The 20,612-nt window shown below is 43.0% G+C and overlaps 1 protein-coding gene across 23 annotated transcripts in view; it reads left to right on the forward strand.

Moving 5' to 3' along the window:
• The window catches only part of epb41l2 (erythrocyte membrane protein band 4.1 like 2), an 88,497-nt gene that overhangs the window by 55,635 nt on the left and 12,250 nt on the right, over positions 1 to 20,612 (forward strand). For 4 of the 23 annotated variants that reach the window (XM_079638947.1, XM_079638959.1, XM_079638963.1 and 1 more), the window contains exons 7-18: positions 1,445 to 1,520; positions 1,631 to 1,849; positions 3,234 to 3,321; positions 6,610 to 6,762; positions 6,861 to 6,958; positions 7,455 to 7,627; positions 12,449 to 12,552; positions 15,893 to 15,967; positions 16,086 to 16,124; positions 16,857 to 16,916; positions 18,568 to 18,726; positions 20,284 to 20,376. In XM_079638947.1, coding sequence (XP_079495073.1) covers positions 1,445 to 1,520; positions 1,631 to 1,849; positions 3,234 to 3,321; positions 6,610 to 6,762; positions 6,861 to 6,958; positions 7,455 to 7,627; positions 12,449 to 12,552; positions 15,893 to 15,967; positions 16,086 to 16,124; positions 16,857 to 16,916; positions 18,568 to 18,726; positions 20,284 to 20,376 — 1,337 coding nt within the window. The remainder of the gene's footprint in view (positions 1 to 1,444; positions 1,521 to 1,630; positions 1,850 to 3,233; positions 3,322 to 6,609; positions 6,763 to 6,860; positions 6,959 to 7,454; positions 7,628 to 12,448; positions 12,553 to 15,892; positions 15,968 to 16,085; positions 16,125 to 16,856; positions 16,917 to 18,567; positions 18,727 to 20,283; positions 20,377 to 20,612) is intronic. The other 19 variants (XM_079638966.1, XM_079638960.1, XM_079638969.1 and 16 more) reach the window with 14 other exon arrangements.

The following is a 20,612-nucleotide window of genomic DNA, read 5'->3' on the forward strand; positions in this document are numbered from 1 at the left end:
GGTATGCGGTCAGCAGAGAGATCGCGTTCATAGCCCTGACAGAGAGCGCAACCGCTTTATAGGCGCGCTCCGTCATGCTCGACTGGAAACGGTCAGCTTTTGATGGCAACGTCGGATTTGCGGCCGCCGTGCGTCTCGGTTGCAAGTGCGCGGCAACTAATGGCTCCATGGGGGGCATTCGGAGAAGGCCTTCCTTTTCCATCCCCTCTACGTCGAGAACGGAGCCACCCTGCACGGGCATTTTGCTGGTAAACGGCTTGTCCTTCCATGTAACCGCGACCTCCTCGAGGAGCTCTGGGAAAACAGGAAGGAGCTGTCGTGCTGCCCGTTTTGCACTCGGCAGCCTCTTGCCCTCATAGCGAGACTTCGCAGTCTCTGCTACCACGGTCGGCCACGGAATGTTCAGTTTCCCTGCAGCGCGTTTGCACACATCTTGCAGGTCAACACTGAGAAGCGGGGGGGATGGTGCCCCGCCCGCCTCTTCCGTGGATCCCGCCGCAGCGAGGAGTTGTGCCGGGTGCGCGGGGGGGAGGAAAGGGGAGTCCTCGAAGTCTTCCTCCTCATCAGAGAGAAGAAAATCCGATTGTCCCTCTTCCTCGAGATCGAGTGCGTCCTCTTCCTCGTCTGTGCTGAGCACACCGGGCAGAGGCATGCACACGTCGAGCTGCTCGCTCCAGGATAGAGCTGCCATGGTGGGCAACTCTACAGGAATGGATACCTGTGGAGTGGCAGCTGGCGAGGGGCTAGGTGTCATAAGGGGATCCTGACCCGACAGGCTAGCTTGGCGTGCTAGCCTGCGACGAAGGCTCTTCGTGGTGAAGCGTGCGCAGTGTTCACATGTGCCGGGATTTTCGATCGCCAATTGAGCGTGTTTCAGCCCGAGACATGCAGAGCAGACCTGGTGTGTGTCTTTGCATGAAATTTTGTTCCCGCATGAACAGAGTCGCACAGAATCTCCCTCCCCAGCCGGGGTAGTCTGCATTGCTGCAGCCATCTTGGTGTCGAACAGTCCTTACAATCGGCTGGAATGCTGATTAAAGGAGCCAGGCGAAAAATGGCGTGGTGGCCAGTAATCCGTCCAGAAGTTCGTTAAGGTTTGTAGGCTTCTAGGCTTCTGGTGTGAAGCGAGAAGAGGTTTTTGAATGTCGTATGACGTTGTGCTGCTCCTCTTATACCGAGGAGTGGGGTAGCCCCTCCCAGACACTACGTCACGTCTGCCAGCCAATTGGGGCTGGCGTAATGTAATAGGGCTTCTGAGGAATACGCGGAAGGGGCGTATCCCATAGTGAGACACCGAAACGTATGCTTGAAAGAGAACTCACACACACACTTGTGATATAATATTTAGTGTAGTTGTCAGGAAGGACTGAAGCCAGAGACGTTCTACTGGAGGAAGTGATGTTGTTTTAATCGACTCGTGTTCTCTCTCTGTGTGTGGCTCTAGACTCTCAGTGGCAGTTTGCGTTCAGTGTGAAGTTTTACCCTCCTGACCCGTCCCAGCTGACTGAGGACATCACCAGGTAGATGAAATCTCCCACCAGTTGCATGCTTGTTAATTGTGGTCAATAATATTTAGTTTGGTTGGAGAAGGTGTCCAATAGGAGTGTGACGTGTGGTCCTCTCTCTCCAGGTATCTGCTATGCCTTCAGCTGAGGCAGGACATTGCATCGGGACGTCTGCCGTGCTCGTTCGTCACACACGCGCTGCTGGGCTCGTACTCCCTGCAGGCCGAGCTGGGCGACTACGACCCGGAAGAGCATCGCCTGGATTACATCTCCGACTTCCAGTTCGCCCCGAACCAGACCAAGGAGCTGGAGGAGAAGGTGGTGGAGCTACACAAGTCTCACAGGTCTGACGGCGGCTTCTTTAAAATGTCTCATTCAGTTCGAGTTTAAGGGGATCTGTTATGCCCCTTATTACAAGATATTGTACAATTGCATCAATTACTTTCTTGAATGCTGTTGTTCGATGCTGTAGCGAGGGCATAAACATGGCGGATGGTGTACGACTCACTCGGGGGAGGAGCTAAGCTAATAGGGCCCGTCGTGGGCGGGGCATTCCTGAACGGCTCAGTTTGAGACCGTTTCTGATTTATGGTGAAAATAAACCTATGGACTTTTACCACAATAGCCTGGTTGTGTACACACACTGCAGATGCATAATTATGTTTAAAAAAACTATGTAAAAGTGAATTTTGCATAATAATTCCCCTTTAAGGTCATAAATATCTTAAGCGGTATAGTAATCTTAATCATTTCTAAGAGCTCCTAAATTTGAGCATGGTTTAATGTGATTATTAAACTTCAAAATTATGATATAATTAAATTAATGCACTGTTGCTGCTTCTACGAACATTTCAGAATCACTGAATACCACATATTTATGCCAAACGATTGCTTATGATCTGCTGTTGATGAACTGTGACCATTGTAATATGTTGTAGATGATTGAAAGAGTGTGTATTTGATCTTACTCATCTGTTTTAATGAGCAGGGGATTTCAAAATAAGAGTCCTGTGTATTTCAGGCTTCTTTATAATTAAATAATATAGTCTGCCTTTTTTCCTGGATATTATTGGTATTTTGGTTACACAATAAACTGTTTGGCATTTACTTCCACCCTGTCACAGGAATGAATACGATTTTTTTTAAACATTTTATATAGAGATTTACTACACAATCACCTGTTTATTGCATTTCTTCATACTTTCTTATTAATATGTTAGCAGAATCCCATATCACTTAACCTATTTTATCATCGCATACAAAATAAACTAATTTCAATTCATATACTGAATAAAACATGTCTGAGGTGTTTTAAATGTGCAGTTACCCTGTATGCAATCGAGTGTGTGCTGCATTGTAAAAGATTGTATGAGTTTGTTCTCAATAGACGTACGGTGCCTTAAAACGGATCTCAAAAAGTCTAATATTTAAATGTTGAAATAATGCCTGTAAACTGATTGACTGTGACGTCACTAATGGCATCATGCTCCTGCTGGCAGCCCAGATCCAATGATTAGACTCTGATCTGGCTGGACAGCAGGAATATTTGTCCTCCTACAGTGTTGGAGTATCTTTTTCATTCACTACACTGGTGTTCTTATATTAAATAGTGATGTAGTTCCTACATGAAAAGAGCTGAATGTTGAGGAGACAATCATGTGTGTCAGGATCATCAGGTGTAAATCTGCGCTAATGACAGATATCTGGTGTCTCCACCTGTTTTTTCAGGGGAATGACTCCAGCCCAAGCAGATGCCCAGTTTTTGGAAAATGCGAAGAAGCTGTCCATGTACGGTGTAGACCTGCATCACGCCAAGGTAGACGATCTCCAGATGTATGATGCTCTCTCCTGTTCTAATGCTCTCTCACGGTCCTGCAGAGTTCAGATACGACTCGCCTCGACATACCTGTCTGGAAGCTTCTAGCATGCCTAGTGAAGCCCTATTCGGACACTAATTGTTTCTCATGGGGTCGCAAGGTATTTTCAGCATTTACAGGGGTTAGTCTGTGATTTTCCCCGGAAAAATCCCTGTTTTTTTTTTTACAAAAACCAAGGTCTTGCAGGGGTTTATTTGCCGTCTGAATTCACATATCCGAGTTTACAAGAAGAGATCAATAAAAAAAATCACTGTTTAAACCCTTTTGACCACTGCCGAGCACCGTACGATAACTGGTGCGCTTAACCGTAATTTGCATGCATTTTAAAAGATGTAGTTTTTTTTACTGAAATTCTGGGACATTTTTTACAAGAACAATATTTCATCATCGCTCCACCTCAGCGAACACAAAATACAAAAGAAAAAAGAGAAATATGTAGGCTATTATGCCCTGATGCACGAGATTAAAAATACAAACCATGCAGCTTAATTTTTACCTCATGTAAATAAGAGGCTGCATTTACTTGTTTCTGCTAATTTCCATATTTCATCCTTTTTAGATAAAATGCAAGAATATAAGAATCATTTCGTATATATAGCATACATGCGTCTAGCTTCCTATTTTTAAAAATGAGAATTAAATAATTAGAACATAATTTTTCCAATTATTAAATTAAATAATAATTTATTCGTATTATTCCAAGCATATGACATTTTATTTATGCCACGTGAGCAGCGCGTTCACAGGTTCGTGGGATTACAAAACTCGCTCCTCAGCCGTTAATAAGTCGCCATCCGACCGAATGCATGAGTTTTGTAATCATGCAAATGTATTTTTACAGACGTCCACATGAGAAACCATTAGTGTGTGAATAGGGCTATAGAGCTTGATCAGCTGAGCTGGTTCAGGTGTGTTAACTGTGTTTGCATCTGAACTCTGCAGGACGGTGGCCCTTTAGGAGCAGGATTGGACGCTGTTTGCAGATTATTTTTCAGGAAGTCTATATTTTTCAGTCCTTTGCTGTTTTTGATGAAATTGAATGAATGTACAAGAGTTCATAGTCTATAGCAGTCCAGTTCCAGCATGATCTGCTTTCACATTAATCACACATTCGGCTGCTTACATGGATCAGCCATTTTATTTGAGTGCGTTATGGTTATCAGTAAGATCTGTGACCTGTGACCTCTAGACCCGACAAGAGCAGCAGAGGAAGACTCCAGCTGAACAAACACTCAGAGTGTGTGTGTGTGTGAGAGAGAGAGAGAGAGAGCATGCTCAAAACTGGGAAAACGATGTTGTTGCCATTTTTAAACCCTCACAGGAAAACCAGCTCTCCGGCACTTTCCCCAGTGGGAACGATGGAAGTCTCTTGTCCAAACTGTGTGTCTTTATCTCTCTGAAGACTGAAGGTGAAGCTTGTGATGTTCAGTTTTCTTCATCTCATGACCTTTAAGGACTGACAAATGGTGCCGTATTAAAATAGTTTGCTAAAACAATAAAAACTTGAACTCAAATCCAATATTGTAGAGAGCTTCACTGGACAGAAAGGCGTTATGAATGTCCCGAGGGCCAGCACTCTTCAGTCTCTTCACTGGAGCTGCGGGTTCGAGCTCTCGCTGATGTGTGAGAGCTGCGTACTGTTAAAAGCCTCTTGTGGCGACAGATAGTCTGAGTTCAATCTGTTTATCAGTGCTATTGATTCCTCTCAGAGCAAGAGCTCTACAGTTAACAGACAGATCAATAACCAGTGCTCGACGTCCCAAAAGCCCCGGCAATCAAGATCCATTTAAAAGCATTCAGATAAGTGCTTGAGAGGCGGAGTGGATGCTGTGATGGATGCGCTTTGTAATTACATTAAGACATTGAAAGAGTTTGAGTTTGAAATGATCCATTGTTATTATATATGAGTGTGTGCGCATTCTTTTTTCAATCTGTGTATCTTTTAACTGTTTGTGTTCAGAGAGATTATAAAATGACTTGTTTTCAAGTTTTGCCATAAAGGAATGTTCTTGGTTCAAGTTGAGCTGCATGTACAGTTACAATTAAAGTAAACTTTCTAACCCTATATGTACAAACTTACGTCTAACCTTTCAACATATGCTGGTAACGTTCATATGATATTCACAAGGATAAACTGACAGGTGAGCACTGAGTTTGTGTGCTTTAACAAAAGAATACCAGCTTCCCTTTTCTCCTGTCAAACTCTCGGGAGCGCTGACCTGCTTTATTTATACCATTGTAAAGTATTCCTGTAAAATTGAGGGACGAAACCAAATTATTTTCATAGGTTAATGGACATTATTAACAGAAATAGTAATGATTAACCAGAACATTCCTTTAAAACACACCAAACCAGCTTTCAAAACACAACACAATCACATATAACCATTCGTGCCCTTTTTAGTTTTTATTTATTTGCATGTGACAGGGAAAACATTTTGAAATGCATATTCCCTTTGTCTAAAAATATGTTTAAGAGCACATATTCTGCTTTTCTCCATGTTCATCTGTCTATAGTGTATAATGTTGCTGTTTGAGCATGAAAACAGGAGTTCTTCTCTATATCAGTGTCTGTTTGTCAATGTTTCTGAACTCCTAAAACGCCTCCATTGTAGTCTTGAGTTTCTTCTGGGAACGAACACGTCACAATATTCCTCATTATAATAATTAATACGCAGAATAAAGGGTCGGGGCCTGGTTGAGTTAGTAGTGTGTTAAACTGGCGGTTATGGTAAGGGGCAGGACATTTCCCAAACACACTCGAAGTGCTAGACCAGTCACAACACACTGCTCCAGCCGACCAATCAGAGCACAGTGTGCTTTTCAGAAGGAGGGGCTTCATAGAGACTAGAATCTCTCGTCTGTCATCTCTCATTTTACTCCATTAATTGTTCAGTTCAGTACACACTGAGCAGAATTTTTTTATGTGGTTTACAGTACCATAAATGAATTGTATGTGTACAGAACAGGATTAAGCACTAAAATGTAAATTGACAAGTGTATTAACTGTAGTGTGTATGTAGCCAATATCAAGACTTTTTCCAAGGCTTTAATGCACATGTACAGGGCTGTGAGTGGCTGTTCTAGCAAATACTCCCTGTAGTTCTTCGGGTTGAGTTATTGCTGTTACACTGTTATGTACCTGAATATGAGCAGATCTTGTGCTGGAAGTGGATATGAAATGTTTTTGGATGCCGATAGAGACTGGTGGTCTTTTCTTTTCTCAGGACTCTGAGGGAGTGGACATCATGTTGGGAGTGTGTGCAAACGGTTTGTTAATCTATAAGGATCGTCTGCGGATAAATCGCTTCGCTTGGCCCAAAATCCTCAAGATCTCCTACAAACGCAGTAACTTCTACATCAAGATCAGGCCAGGAGAGGTACGACTGAGCAAACCCCACACACACCGCGTGTCTGAGATGGATGGGAATGATCACTGTGTCTGTAATACTGATATTGTCGTTTCTCTGTCTTCCAGGCGGAGCAGTTCGAGAGCACCGTCGGCTTCAAGCTGCCCAACCATCGGGCTGCCAAAAGAGTTTGGAAAGTGTGTGTTGAACACCACACCTTCTTCAGGTGAACACACATCTTTATCAGCCCATGTTAACGTATGTTTAGATGAGTTGAGAGGCTTTAGGTGTGTGTCTGTATGTGAGGTGACTGGACTTTGTTAATTTGAACTGCTTCTGGAGTTATCAAGATAATAAATATGCGTAATGGATAGGACCGTACAGATCAGACAGGCAAGGCTGGGAAGAGAGAGGGCAATAGGCTAAAAACCTCGAGCTGAGAGTCTATGTCAAAGAGTCTTGTGTTTCCTCTGCGTTTCACATCACACTCTCGAAACACATGATGTGGATTATCTCAGCTCAACCTTCCTCCTTTCCTTCTGTTTTTACCACCAGCTGTCATAGATCATTGCATCAGTTGCCTTGTTTTTGTGGTTTAATGTCAGCAACATTATTTGTGTTTTGGAGAGAAAGAGCAAATGGTTTGACATCTGAGCATATGTTGGTGTCTGTGTGTGTAGTGTGTGTCCTCTGAGCGCTGTTGTTCACTGCTCTGTTCACAGGCTGATGTCTCCTGAAAACCCCACCAAGAGCAAGTTCCTGACCCTGGGCTCCAAGTTTCGCTACAGCGGGCGAACGCAAGCGCAGACGCGACAGGCCAGTTCCCTCATCGACCGGCCCGCGCCCTACTTCCAGCGCACCTCCAGCAAACGCATCTCACGCAGTCTCGACGGAGGTACCGCTCTGCATGTGCTCCGTGTGTGTGTGGTCTGGGTCACAGTAACACTTCTTCTTATTTCTAGCTGAAGAGACGCCCGTCCCTGATCCTCAATAATCACTGAAACCGTCCGTCGCTGTAGAGTTCAGTGAAAACACTCGTTTTAATCAATTAAATTGTCTACACTTCACAATGACATCAAATAGTGTTTAAACTTGTAGAGCACAAGTGTGCTGAATGAAAACTTTTGAGTGGATGTGCCACTGATTAACTTAAAGGGATAGTTCACCCAAAAATGAAAATTAGCCCATGAAGTCATCCTAGGTGTATGACTTTCTTCTTTCAGACGAAGTTATATAAAAAAATGTCCTGGCTCTTCCAAGCTTTAGTGAATAGCCGGTTTTTGTTTTGAAGTCCATCAAAGCTCAAAGGGTTAAGGCCTTCTGAAGTGAAGCCATGCGTTCGTGTAAGAAAGATATCCATATTTAAAACTTCATAAAGTAAAATAACTAGCTTCCGGCTGAGGGCGAGTAAATCTTGGGGTAATTTTCATTTTTGGGTGAACTATCCCTTTAAGCTCTTCTGATTGGACATTGCATTCAGTGCTCACAACGTGACATGTCTGTGATTGGCTCAACGCTGCAAAAACAGGTTGTGAAAACCTGGGAGACTCTTCACAGAGCACAAACACACGGGCGCGTTTGAAAGCAGCCGCTACTCGTGAGATAAGAAAGAACTTTGGTTTACTCTTTATAAGCTAAACTTTATCATGATATACACAATATTCCCTAATTTAATATTGTCAGCAGAATTATTGCTAATATTCAATGTATGCCTATTGTAAATACTCTTGGCCAAAGCCAGGTGTTGAAATGATCTGTGTTTGTGTGTGAATTGCTTGTGAGCATGTGATGTTGAGCGCTCTGGCGTCCTTCACTGCCCTCATATACACACACACACAGGAAGTCTTATCGCGTCGGCACTTACAAACGCACTGAGGCAGAGCGTCTGTTTTTCTGCCCAAATCTCATCTGTCCTCCATCAGAGGAGCAGAACACAAGCGTGACGGCCGAAGACGAGAAGCAGCATGTTTATCACTGAACTCTTGTGGACTTCCAGGTTATGAACTCTTTATCTGCAGGAAATCTCCCAGTGGTAAATGAGGCCAGTCATCTGAGGTCTAGCAGTGTGTGTACACAAGATTAACACACATTCTGGGGTTCAAATGTCCCCACTAGGATAGTAAAAACTTAAATCGGCTACATTGTGGGCTTCACCTGAGCAAGACGGATTACTGAACACACTAAATGTGTTAAATCCTATAAAAATGCTGAAAGGTTTTTGTGAGGGTTTAGACAAAAGGAAACTTTACTAGCTCAGTATAAAAACAATGGAAGTCAATGGAAAGACTTTGTTAAATGAATACCTGTGGTATTTATGGCTCATATGTTGAGTGACGTTCACACTAGCTGGGTTTCCATCCAAACGTGAAGCAAATCTTTTCCAAGTTCGCAAAAACAGATTTTTTTTTTTTTTCTGATGCGATGCTTCAAAATGCGCAATAAATCAGGGTGAAGGAAACATATCTACTGACATCCGTTTGCAGCTACAAATCAACCTCGTTCTGATGATTCCATGTGACATGAGTGACAGCGCTCGTCAAAGTTTGCCTTTATGCAAATGAGCAGTGATGCAATGCAGCAGAATTAAGACACGGGTGTATGCTTCTCCTGTTGTCCATGAAGTGAGTGCAGTTCACTGCAGTTCACACACAAACACTGCATCAATAGTGTTTTATCAACATCACTGCTACTTCTGTCTTGTTTTCCAATCTAAACATCCTTAAAAGCAGATGAATTAGCTTGAGGTCAGTGCAGTCTAGTGAATCACTGCACGTGTGAGCGGGGCTTTATTACGCTCGTTTGTTCATCTCTCGTTTATCATGATTTCATTCTCTCTCTCCATATCAATGAACCCAGGTCTGTTTTTCTGCGGTTTGTCCGTCGCTGTCGTTCTGGTTTCCAGATATGTTTTCCACGGAGCGGTGATCTTGTGTTGTATTGTTGTGGATGGATGTAGCCACATTGTCCCGGCTCTCTGCACAGACACAGGAAATGAGGAACATCTGTTTCCTGTCTGTGGAGCGAGCAGGAGAGATGAGCTCAGTGTGTGTGTGTGTGCGGGAGGAAATGAGGGTTTTATAGGCAGAGAGCTTTGATACTGCACAGAAACCATCAGCGTCAGGCTGATGAAGCTCATGACACTGCAGATGTCACATCATCATCATCATTTTTTTAATGTATTAAATTATGAGCTTCACACTTTATACCTTCTGGACTGTTAGATTTTACTTATAAACTTTTATTTTGGATGCGATTAATCGTTGTTTACATAATATGTGTGTGTACTTATAATCACATCACAGTGTACTTAGAAATATTTGCATGTGTATGTACTGTATATATTTATACATAAATTATATTACATAGTAATAGAAATATTTAATATTAAATAAACATATTTTTCTTAAATATATACATGCATGTATATATATATATATATATATATATATATATATATATATATATATATATATATATATACACACACATTATACACACATAAAATAATTATACACAGTACACACACATAAATAATGTGTAAACCAAACTTTTATATTGGATGCTATTAATTGTTGCCCAGCCCTTCTTTTTTTGCATGCGTCTTTGTAAAAAAGAAAAGTTAGTTCTGTCATCAATTTCTCGCCCTCTTATCATTCCAAACCCAAATCTTTGAACACTGAAGCTGCTTTTCTGTTGCATGAGATTTGTGACGGGAGAACACAACATCAGCTGTGTTTTCGAAGTCTGAGGATGTGACCGTGGTGCGTCGGCTTCTTTATATCTTGACTGTTTAACGGTCTTCAGCGTTCACCTTGTTCAGAGGCCAGTGTGTAAACGCCCTCCGGCAGTGGCGCTCTTAGACGTGCTGAATTATGCATCTCTCATACGACTGACACTCAATAATCCATTATAACACACAGAATCCATCACCCCTGCCACCGGTGAAGTGCAGGATGTAAACGCATGCATCGACTCATGTACAGTCGGTATGAAAGCTTCCTAGAATCTGCTTTCCCAGCTCCTCTCCATTAAATGACCCCATTTTTCCTCTTGCTGCTGGGAATCCTGCCTCTCACAGTCACAGGGCCGCGTAGTTTTAATAACGCTGCGGTCGCCCCCTGGTGGACGCGTGAGGCGCTGCCAGTGCCCCAGATCTGCTGCCGTCTCCGAGACTCATGATGACATGGACGTCCCAGCAGCACTGGCCACATTAGCCTACTTTCCCACAGCTCAAACCAGGTCATGCCGATGCTGATGTCCCGCTCCTCTATGCTGTCGCATTCATTATTCACCTCTTCCTGATGGAGAGCAGCGCCACTGAGAACTGCTGAATCTTACAGTGATCGGGTTTTTACTCCATTTTCAGAAGTGTGTAGCGTAACACACTCCCATGATAACGCTTGCATAAACCAGGTCCGAATCCTGTTTGCTTTGTAGGAGTTGCGTAGATTGGTGTCTTTGGATGTAAATGACATTTGACCTCAGGGGTTTTAGAGTCCCAGCTGAGGCCGCGTTTGAAAGGAAATGCTAGCATACTACGTAATCCATACTATCTTTGTAGTATATGAAACTGGGGTAGAAGCATCTAAAAATGAGTGACCCCAACTCTTATAATTGTAAAGCTCTTCAAAGCAATGAAACGAACATTGGAAAAAAGCGCCCTGATTCAGATGGTCCTGAAGCTGCAAAAACAAACTAACATGACTGACAAGAGCCAGCATCGGGACACCGACACACACTCAACCACAACATTCAGCCCAACCAAATTATAAAACGAGGCAAGTGTGAAAACGCCCTCAGTCATCATAGTGTGCTCTCATTAGTCCACTACATATTATGGCAAATGCAGTAAGCAGTCTGGTTGCACTTCTGCATGCACTCCCTGCTCAGAAATAACTGCTTACTGCAAAATAAGTGTGCGCATACATATTACAACATATGCCATATGTGTTCATGAATTTGCTTTGAATAAATATGAATATGAAATATGTATATGAATTCGAATAAGCCTGATGTTTAATGAAAGATATAAATGTTTAGGCATACAGTGGAGTCCACAAGTCTGAGACCACCAAGTGTTTCTACTGCAGATTATTTTTATTTGAATACAAAATTCAGTCTCACTTTATATTAAGTGTCTTTAACTACCATGTACTAGCATTTAAATTAATAATTTATACAATGCCGTTATTGTGTCTGTTTTTAAAATGTACTATAATTATACTGTTGACACTTCCTTTACTCCCTGACCCACCCTTAAACCTACTCATCCCACCAAGCCTGACCCATCTTACCCGTACACACCTCAATAGCAGCATTACAAAGTGTTTTACAATACAACGTCAACACTAAGTATATTCTACCTGACAATTGTTTTTGTTTTTTAATCTAGGTGCCTAGTTAAAGACGCCTAATATAAAGTGTGACCCAGAATTTATCAGCACACCAATTTAAGGGAAAAGTTTAATTTAAATTTTTAACCTGAATTTGAGACATTTTATTGGTCACTTGGAAATAGTGCACAGTCTCATTATAAATCTTTTTTCCCCTTCAAAAATCCTACAAACTTTCATTTCCAGGTTTAAAAAATAAGTCTCAGATTTCCTGTGTGGTCTCAGACACCACTGTTTAAAAATATGAACATATGCGTAATGTGGGTAAAGATATGAACTGCTGGGCCAACAGTATGTATGTGTGTGTGTGTGTGTGGCGGCAGCTCCTATGGTGAACGTGAGCGATTACAGTCATGCTGTGGACTCTGCTCTGACTGCCGGCGCTGGGGAGAACGGACCGGCCCTGGAGCTCAACTCTGACTCAAAGGTGAGAAACCTCTTTATGATCTTCATCACAGGCCTCAGACTTACAGGAACAATAACAACTGCTTATTACCCCCATCTCCGATGTTTTTATTCGTACTTCAACAACGAGTGTTTTATGAAAATACATTTGTATTTAGTATTTGGAAATGCATTTGTTTTTGGGGTATCCTACTTCCCCATTGATTTCATATTTTGACATGAGAATATTGGTTCTGGTTTGATTGGTTCTGATAACTCAAGCTAACCCTTGAATCATGCTAGTTAAATGTTAATACACTTGGATCCACTAGTGTTTGGAAACACACACACACACGGCTCACACTGCTGAGTCCAGTTCTTGAGCAATACCCGGAGGGACCTCCATCCCCAGCTGACCCGACTGTCTGCCTCCCAGACGTGACATTTCCCTGTCCGTCAAAGGCCTGTATTCATGCGGTCCACGAGCCCTGAAGGAGCGCTGGCATTCTTGCCGTAACCTACAGCTCTCACATGAAGGGAGTCTTTCACAGACACCCTATACACACACCAATGGAGGATGGAAGTGCTTTGAGAACTTCATCCTGTCTGTCTAACTGCCCACAAACCATCTTTGTGACAATAACCGCGTTATCTAGCCAGATATTGCCTGTTTCCATGGCGAAAGACATTCCACCCCCCGTCCCGTCACTGGCCTGTTCATTATAATGATGTAGGACCACCCCTGATTGAGTCCCGACAGATGCCTCTGTGTTTTTCTCAGGGCGTTTTCACACTCTGCATGAACCAGAGTTCACGTTCTCCCCTCAACTCTTGATCACGCTGCCCACGTTAATCCCGCTGTGAGCATTAGCGGCAGCGGTTCACCAATGTAGCAAGGTAATGACTTAATGGGTTTCACTACCAAAACTGGCATCTGTTTGCCACGGATGTATAGCATAAGATGATCACAGATAAGAAAATCACATAATCAGGTCATGATTATTTCTGCAGTTCACCTTTTCAAATTAAGCCAGATTACTTTTATAACGACTGAAGTGTACTGGAGTCCGTATGAACCAGACCCAAATAGACTCGAATGTGGTTAAAATAATGGAATCCTGACGACTTATAACCTCCCAGAATTCCCTAAAGCCATTGATTTTACTACCAAAACTTGACGCAGATCGGCACTTGTGGACTTGTTGCAAAACATGCATCAAATGCTCAATAATGGCAGTTTTTTGGAGACAATTTATATAGCGCTTTATACAATACAGATTCATTCAAACTTCCTTCACATTAATTAAATATCATTCATTCAATCAAAACATATCATTATGTATTACCTTATTACATTAAGTATTGTTTTAAAATTCATCAATAATTTTTATATTATATTCAGATCAAGTCAGTTGATTCAGTTTAATACCAGTGCAAAGTGCATCAATTATGAAACAAGTTCATAATTATAAAGCAGCTCTACAGAAGTCAGTTCAGTGTGGATTCAGTTAAAAAACAGTGCAAATGTTGCAAAGTTGGTGTCATTATCCAGCTAAGCTCAGTACACATTTTGTTATCTGATGGTAGCAGTGCAGTTAAGTCGATAATATTCTGAATATTAACTGTTTAACTAAAACAATACACCATAAATGGTCAATAACTTTCACAAGTTATCCCGTATTGCTTTTAAACGGCCGTACCCGAGAGTCTGATCACTAGTACATGGCATGCACACTTGTTGAGAGAAGCAGTTTCATGCCCACTGAAGAAAACGAATTGTGAAATGAAGCGAACTCCTCAGCCTGGTGTGAAAACGCCCTCCTCTCTTCCCCTGAGCTTCTGCCCCAACACTGCCAGCTTTAGTTGTGATGTTGTCTAATGCTTGCCCACCCTCAAACACACACACACACACACACACACACACCAAGTCTCTCCTAATGTGTCATCCCTCACACCCAGTCACTGCTGACCTGACCTCGACTCGGCTCACTGACTAATGTTGTGTTTCTTTCTCCCTTTCTCTTTCCCTGCGCATTCCACCATGTGTTCTTGCTCTTTTTCTCCATGCACATTCCTGTTTCGTGTCCGTGCACCCATGCAGTCTCTCTTCATGTTCCCATTCTCCCCGTCCTCCTCCACCCTCTCCTCACTCCCACCCACACTCGACACCATCTCTGAGCTGGACGTGCTGTCCGACATCTCCGAGGACGAGCCCGACCTTCACCTCGAGCATGAGCCTGACCCTGACCCTTTGACCTGGGTGCCCGAAGGCGCCAGTGGTGTCTCTTTAGACGGAGAGGCTGCTTCATCTAAAGCCCTGTCGTCCTTGCCCGTGGAGTGTGTCTCGGGGTCCGAGGACCCCCCGCCCTGGCTGGGTGTGTCCCTGCTCCGGCTCTGTGAGGGTCTTCCCGAGGACCTGCCCCTCTCGTACCCTTCCCTCCTGCCCTCCTTCCTCCTCATCTTCGCCGTGTTCCTCTCCGCCTGCCAGTCGCTGGTGCTGTCTCTGCTGCTGGCGCTGCCTCTGGCCATGTCCCTCTGCTACCTGGAGCCCAAAGCGCTGGCTCACTTCAGGCCGGCGGAGGCCATGGCTGAGACCACCTCTTCAGAGGAAATGCAGTGTGACCCCGCCGCCTAACCCGACCCCTAACCCCCCCCCCCCCCCCCCCCTGTTCCTTTCTCATGTCTGCCGCCTCCTCAAATGCTACCATGTGCATTTTGTTGCTGTTTCCCCCCGTCCTGTAGCCCTTTTATCTGTCCCGCTGTACTGGAGTCCATATGAACCGGACCCAAATGGATTCGAATGTGGTTCCCAACATAAAGAATCGAATACTGATGACTTATGACCTCCCAGAATTCCCTAAAGCCATTGATTTTACTACCAAAACTTGACAGATCAGCACTAGAGGCACATGTCTGCCCATAAAATGCTACCATGTGCATTTCGTTGCAGTTTGCCGCCTTCAACGGTTCCGCTTCACCTTCCAGTGCCAGAGTTTTAGTGTAAAATGCAGAATATGTTCCTGCTCGCAGCTTGTTGCCAGATTCCAGTGGGAACCTATTTATAGTCTACATCCTGTCTCAAAACTCCCCTCATTTATTAGACCTGAAACCGAATCACTCGACCAGCTCTAAACTTATACTATATTTCAGATTTATACGCATTTGGATCGATTTCCCTCTCCTCTTAGATGAGAATTCATCGTAGTCCTTCAGGTGTTTTCTAAGGTTAATAAAAAGTCTGGATATCAGAAAAGCAGAATGGGCATTGCATCACACTCAGACTATGACGTCACACACCCTGTGTGCACTTTGATTGGGGATTCAGGCCTTCCCATCATCCATTTCACCTTTCCGACAATTTTGTCCATTATTCCACCAATTAGAGTCCACAGGTGGAGGTCGTGGAGAAGCCAGACATGGACGTGGCCACATCCGTCACCTATGAATCGGCCATTGAGGTCTGCTAACCTTCCCAGCATGCATCTGTTATCATATTCATATAAATAGCACACAATCTAAAGGTATTGTAGGACATGTTTTGAACTAATCTTCATCTCTTATCTCTGATGGCATTAGCAGACGGATAAAGGTGGCACTGGCGCTCCTGAGAGAAAGGTCTTTCACTTTTGAGATGACGATTGTTGTAATTCAATGTCTTTTTTTATGTCCAAATGAAAGTGATGGGGTTCTTGCATCATGGTTGTTTGATGTTAAATCTTTGCTTTATTTACTGTGCTATTGGTTGATTCATTTTATTTGCTTTTGTTCTGGTTTTTCTGTGCTTTTTCTGTAATGTGACGTTTGTTTATTTCGATTGCGAATGAGGCACAAATCACGTGAGCTCTCTTGAGTGATCAAAAGGCCATATATTTGCTGATTGATTGGCTAAGCAGTGCTTGTTTGATGACTTGTCATCATAATCAAATGCTGATTTTCCTGTTGGTTGGTTACTTAGAAGAACCCTGGTACAAATCAACATGCAGGAAATCTGAAGTGTCGTACATGAACGAAACTGGATCAAGAAAGACTGAGAGCACATTGAGAATCTAATATTCAAGGTCCAATTTAAACCTAGATGCTGCGGTTTTCAATTCAACATTTCACTCAAATTGATATGCTGATAATATAATTTGTAATGAAAATGGTATTCAATGATACAAATGCCCATTAGAAGCATTTCCATTGGTGCTCTCAGACTTTTGGAGCCTTTTGTACATGTACTGTAATAATTTTCCCATTACAGAAAATTTTCTGATGCTCATCAGATTTGAGCCTGTTAACACTACAGTTCATTACCATCTGTCTTTTTCCGTTTTGTTGAAATGTGTTCTCATTTTTAATCCACAGAGCAAGTTGAGAGTGCAGGGGGAAAATATATATGTCAGACATAGCAATTTAATGTTGGAGGTTCGTATGTGATAAAAACATTATTATTATTATTTTTTTTAAGAAAACAAAAGAAAGAGCAAAAGCATAATGGATGGTGGACCTGTGTCCCCTCTCTGGCTACTGTCCTGGGCTGCCTCTCACTCTTCCTCTCTCAGGCTTTGTGTGCATGCATTAGTGTGTGTGTGTGTGTGTGTATGTATGTGTGTACACCCATGCATAGGCTGCATGTTACACCGGGTGCATGTCTGCAGGTGAACTGAATGTACGTGATGCGTGGTGATTGTAACATTTGTGTAAATGTCTTTTGGGAATGGTTTTTATAACAACACTAATAGCATTTCCCTAACCAGACAGGTTACTTTCTGCTTTGGTTGTGGTGATTGTTTACATCTGACTTTATAACTAAATGAAGTTACTCATCCTGGGGTGACCCTGTCAGTGCTAAAGACACCCGACTCATGATCACTTGCCAAATCGCTTGACAATGGCTGACAATAAAATTTGTGGCCTAAAAGTTTAAAGCTGAAATCATTGTCTAGTATTAGATACATTATTAGGCATTTTTTATTCCTTTTGGTGTAAAAATGGCTAAAGTTTGGGCACATTAACCATTTTTATTGCGAACCATGCCCTGTTTCAATCTAAATTGCCAGTGTGAAAGTACCCATAATTTTCTCTACAAATGAAACCGTAATAAGAGTAAGTTTTCTCATTATGGCGCACTTCAGCTTTAATTGAAGTGATGTTCTCCAGGTTTGCTCACCTGCTCAGTGGATATCTGGTTGTGTGTCTTTGGCATTGAGGCAGTGAATCACTGCACCGCTCCAGTCCTCAGTATTTAAACAAGTCCTGTCTCACTGCTCCCCACAGCTTCTGACCTCTGACCTCACCTGACCCTCATTATATGACCATTTAATCCATCAGTGGGATTAACAGGGTCCTTCAAATGTGGAAGACTGATTTATATTATTCAGGACTTCCTGCAGTTACTAGACAGCTTTAAGCTCATTTTTTGATCGCAGAACATTTGTGAAAAGACATTATCATTGTACAACATGTAAAGGCCTGGTAAAGTCTTCACTGGCTGTTTCGAACCACCGAAACAAACTCCAAACGAACTTTGTTTTAGCCATATTTTATTAGATATTACATCACACCCATTCATTCTTCAGTTTGATTGGGTGTGGCATAGGCTAAAACGAAGTTCGTTTGGAGTTTGTTTCGGTGGTTTCGAAACAGCCCAAAAAAATAATGGGTGTGACATGATTTTGAATTTGCCAAGTTTCATTCACACCTGTTCCTTTTTTGAGTTCACTTGAAGAATTTCACAGTCTGTATTTCTGTCCCTCACAACCTCATAGCTTCCCAAGTTATTGTTCCAGTGGTTAGTTATTATAGATGTACCAAATGTACTGTCTACATGGGCATCGGCCCCTCTGTGATCATGAGTGCACTGAGGTATACTTGCAGACCTCGAGCCACCCTGCTGTCAGGAGTGCTGCGGTGCGATCGGGTGTTTGCCCAGAGCTCAGGGCTCAATAGGCCGCTGGCGAGCAGTGAGGTTGGACTGTTAACGGGGTTCAGGTCTCTCCATGACTAATGTGCTGGTTGTTGGTTGTCCCTTTGTCCTCCCCCTGCCTGCCTCTCCCTGGTGCGGTGGGCCCTTCAGGACTTGGATAAGACCCAGGAGGATGTATTGAAGCATCAGGCTAGCATTAGCGAGCTAAAACGCAGTTTTATGGAGGCTACGCCCGAGCCCAGGCCCAGTCAGTGGGACAAACGCCTGACGGGCAGCCCTGCCACCACCCTGCGCTTGCAGGCTCAAGGGGTACGTGTGCTTGTGCTCGGGGTTCAGACGCCGGCATGCCCTCGCTGTTCTTCACCTCCTGCTCTCCTCCTCCGCTGGTTTACTGTGGGGGCTTTCTGCTGTACGGTGGGACAGTTGGGAACATATTCACAATAAGTGTTCATTTTTATCTCAGTAAATTAGGTGTGTATCCATTCAATCGTTTCCTGATCATGTAGGAACGTTTCCTGTAGATGCATCTATTACAAATCCTGCCAATGCGACGATTTAGAAACGTGGATTTTTGGTGAATCGTTTGTTTCGGCCTTTAAGAATAATTTTTTTTTTGTAATATAATAGAATACTTTCCTAGGTGTGATCGACTCTAAAATATTTTATCATCACATTGGACTTTGTTATATTCCAAGTAGCATTTACATGCATTTAATGTGCTTGCTTTCACGTTGTTTTAGATAAAAACCAGAAAAAAACTACCTAGCTTTTTTTTTTTTTAAATGCACATTGGAAGCATTTACATAATCCTATGAATGCAAAATACAGAATCGGGTCGAATCAAATCATTCTGAATTTGCAAAAATCATTCCTGAATCAAGGTGACAACTTATGAGTCATGAATCTAATCACTGTGTACCCGAAGATTTACACCCGTGCATATAAATTACTATCATTGAGTCATGCTCTCTAAGGTATCCACATCCACACTGTCCTCTAAAAACATGCATGTGTGAGCAGAGCGGGACTGATATGATTAGAAGTGCCTTCAATGCCTTTGGGTCTCCTAATGAAATCCTGTAGAAGATCGCATTCCCAGCGTGAGACGTCTTGCTGACACCCGTCACTCCTGACGTCATAATGTGCTATTGTCTTATCGAGTCTTAAGTAGATTTAAAAAGCCTCATAATCCCAACTGTCTCACGCACACACTCCTCCTGTCCTCTACACTGGCCAATGGCAGGGCAGCTCGGTGCATCAGTTCAGTATGTCTGGTTCTTTGAGTTCTGTTGTTCATGGCTCTTTCTGTCCTTTGGTTTCTTCATCACTGCTCATGTATATTGTGTTGTGTTTTCCTTACTGCGACTGAACTCTTGTGTTTTCTAGCAGAAAGCTTCTCTCATTGTTTAGGTTTGCTGATCTCAGTTGCAGTTTTCAATCACGTTGTGTCTCTTACAGCTGCGCACATGCTCCTTCTGTTTATTTGTATGCGTTTTTAAATCATGCTTTTATCAGTCAATGTAAATGATGAGCTCCTGCCAAAGACTTTTGACATGCGTGATGTGTGTTTTTTTGCGTTTTATTTGCACCGTTTGACATTCTTGATGCTGTCACCGTGTGATTCTCTAAATCTCTGGTTTAGAAACGCTCCTCTCTGCATATGCTCTCTGTGTTCATTTTAAATGCTTTTACTGCCATTTCTGTTGTGTGTGGGTGTGTGTGTGCATGTTAGTAGCTGTTCTAGTCACACTGAAGTGCTTTTCTGTTTCTCTCTCTCTCTTGTTTCTTCTGTTTCTGTGTCTGTTCTGTCCTCGCACCCTCTCGTTTCATTCCTGTCCCTTCGGTGTGTTTTCATGACGCCTGTAGAGTTTGGAAGAGGAGCTCACCTCTCTCTTTCTGAGTAAGGCGTGCTTCTCGGGGCTGGCGGGCTCCTGCAGTACCACTGCTGCTCCAGCAGAGGCCAGTAGAGTCTCAGCATTCACAAATCTGCTGCTCTCCGTCTGCTTCTGCTCGCTGTCTCTGTGCCACTGCTCATGGCTCTGCCTTCTCTTTCAAACAAACCCAGTTCATGCTCACATATACTGCGCTACATATACTGTTTAGTCAAGTTTTGTTTACTCATCAACTCAAAAAACGGCATAAGCTAAAATAATGGTTTTCTTGGTATTTAAACATTTATTTTACTTGTCGATAAC

The sequence above is a fragment of the Phoxinus phoxinus genome (assembly GCF_949152265.1).
Source record: "Phoxinus phoxinus genome assembly, chromosome: 16".
Taxonomy (NCBI): domain Eukaryota; kingdom Metazoa; phylum Chordata; class Actinopteri; order Cypriniformes; family Leuciscidae; genus Phoxinus; species Phoxinus phoxinus.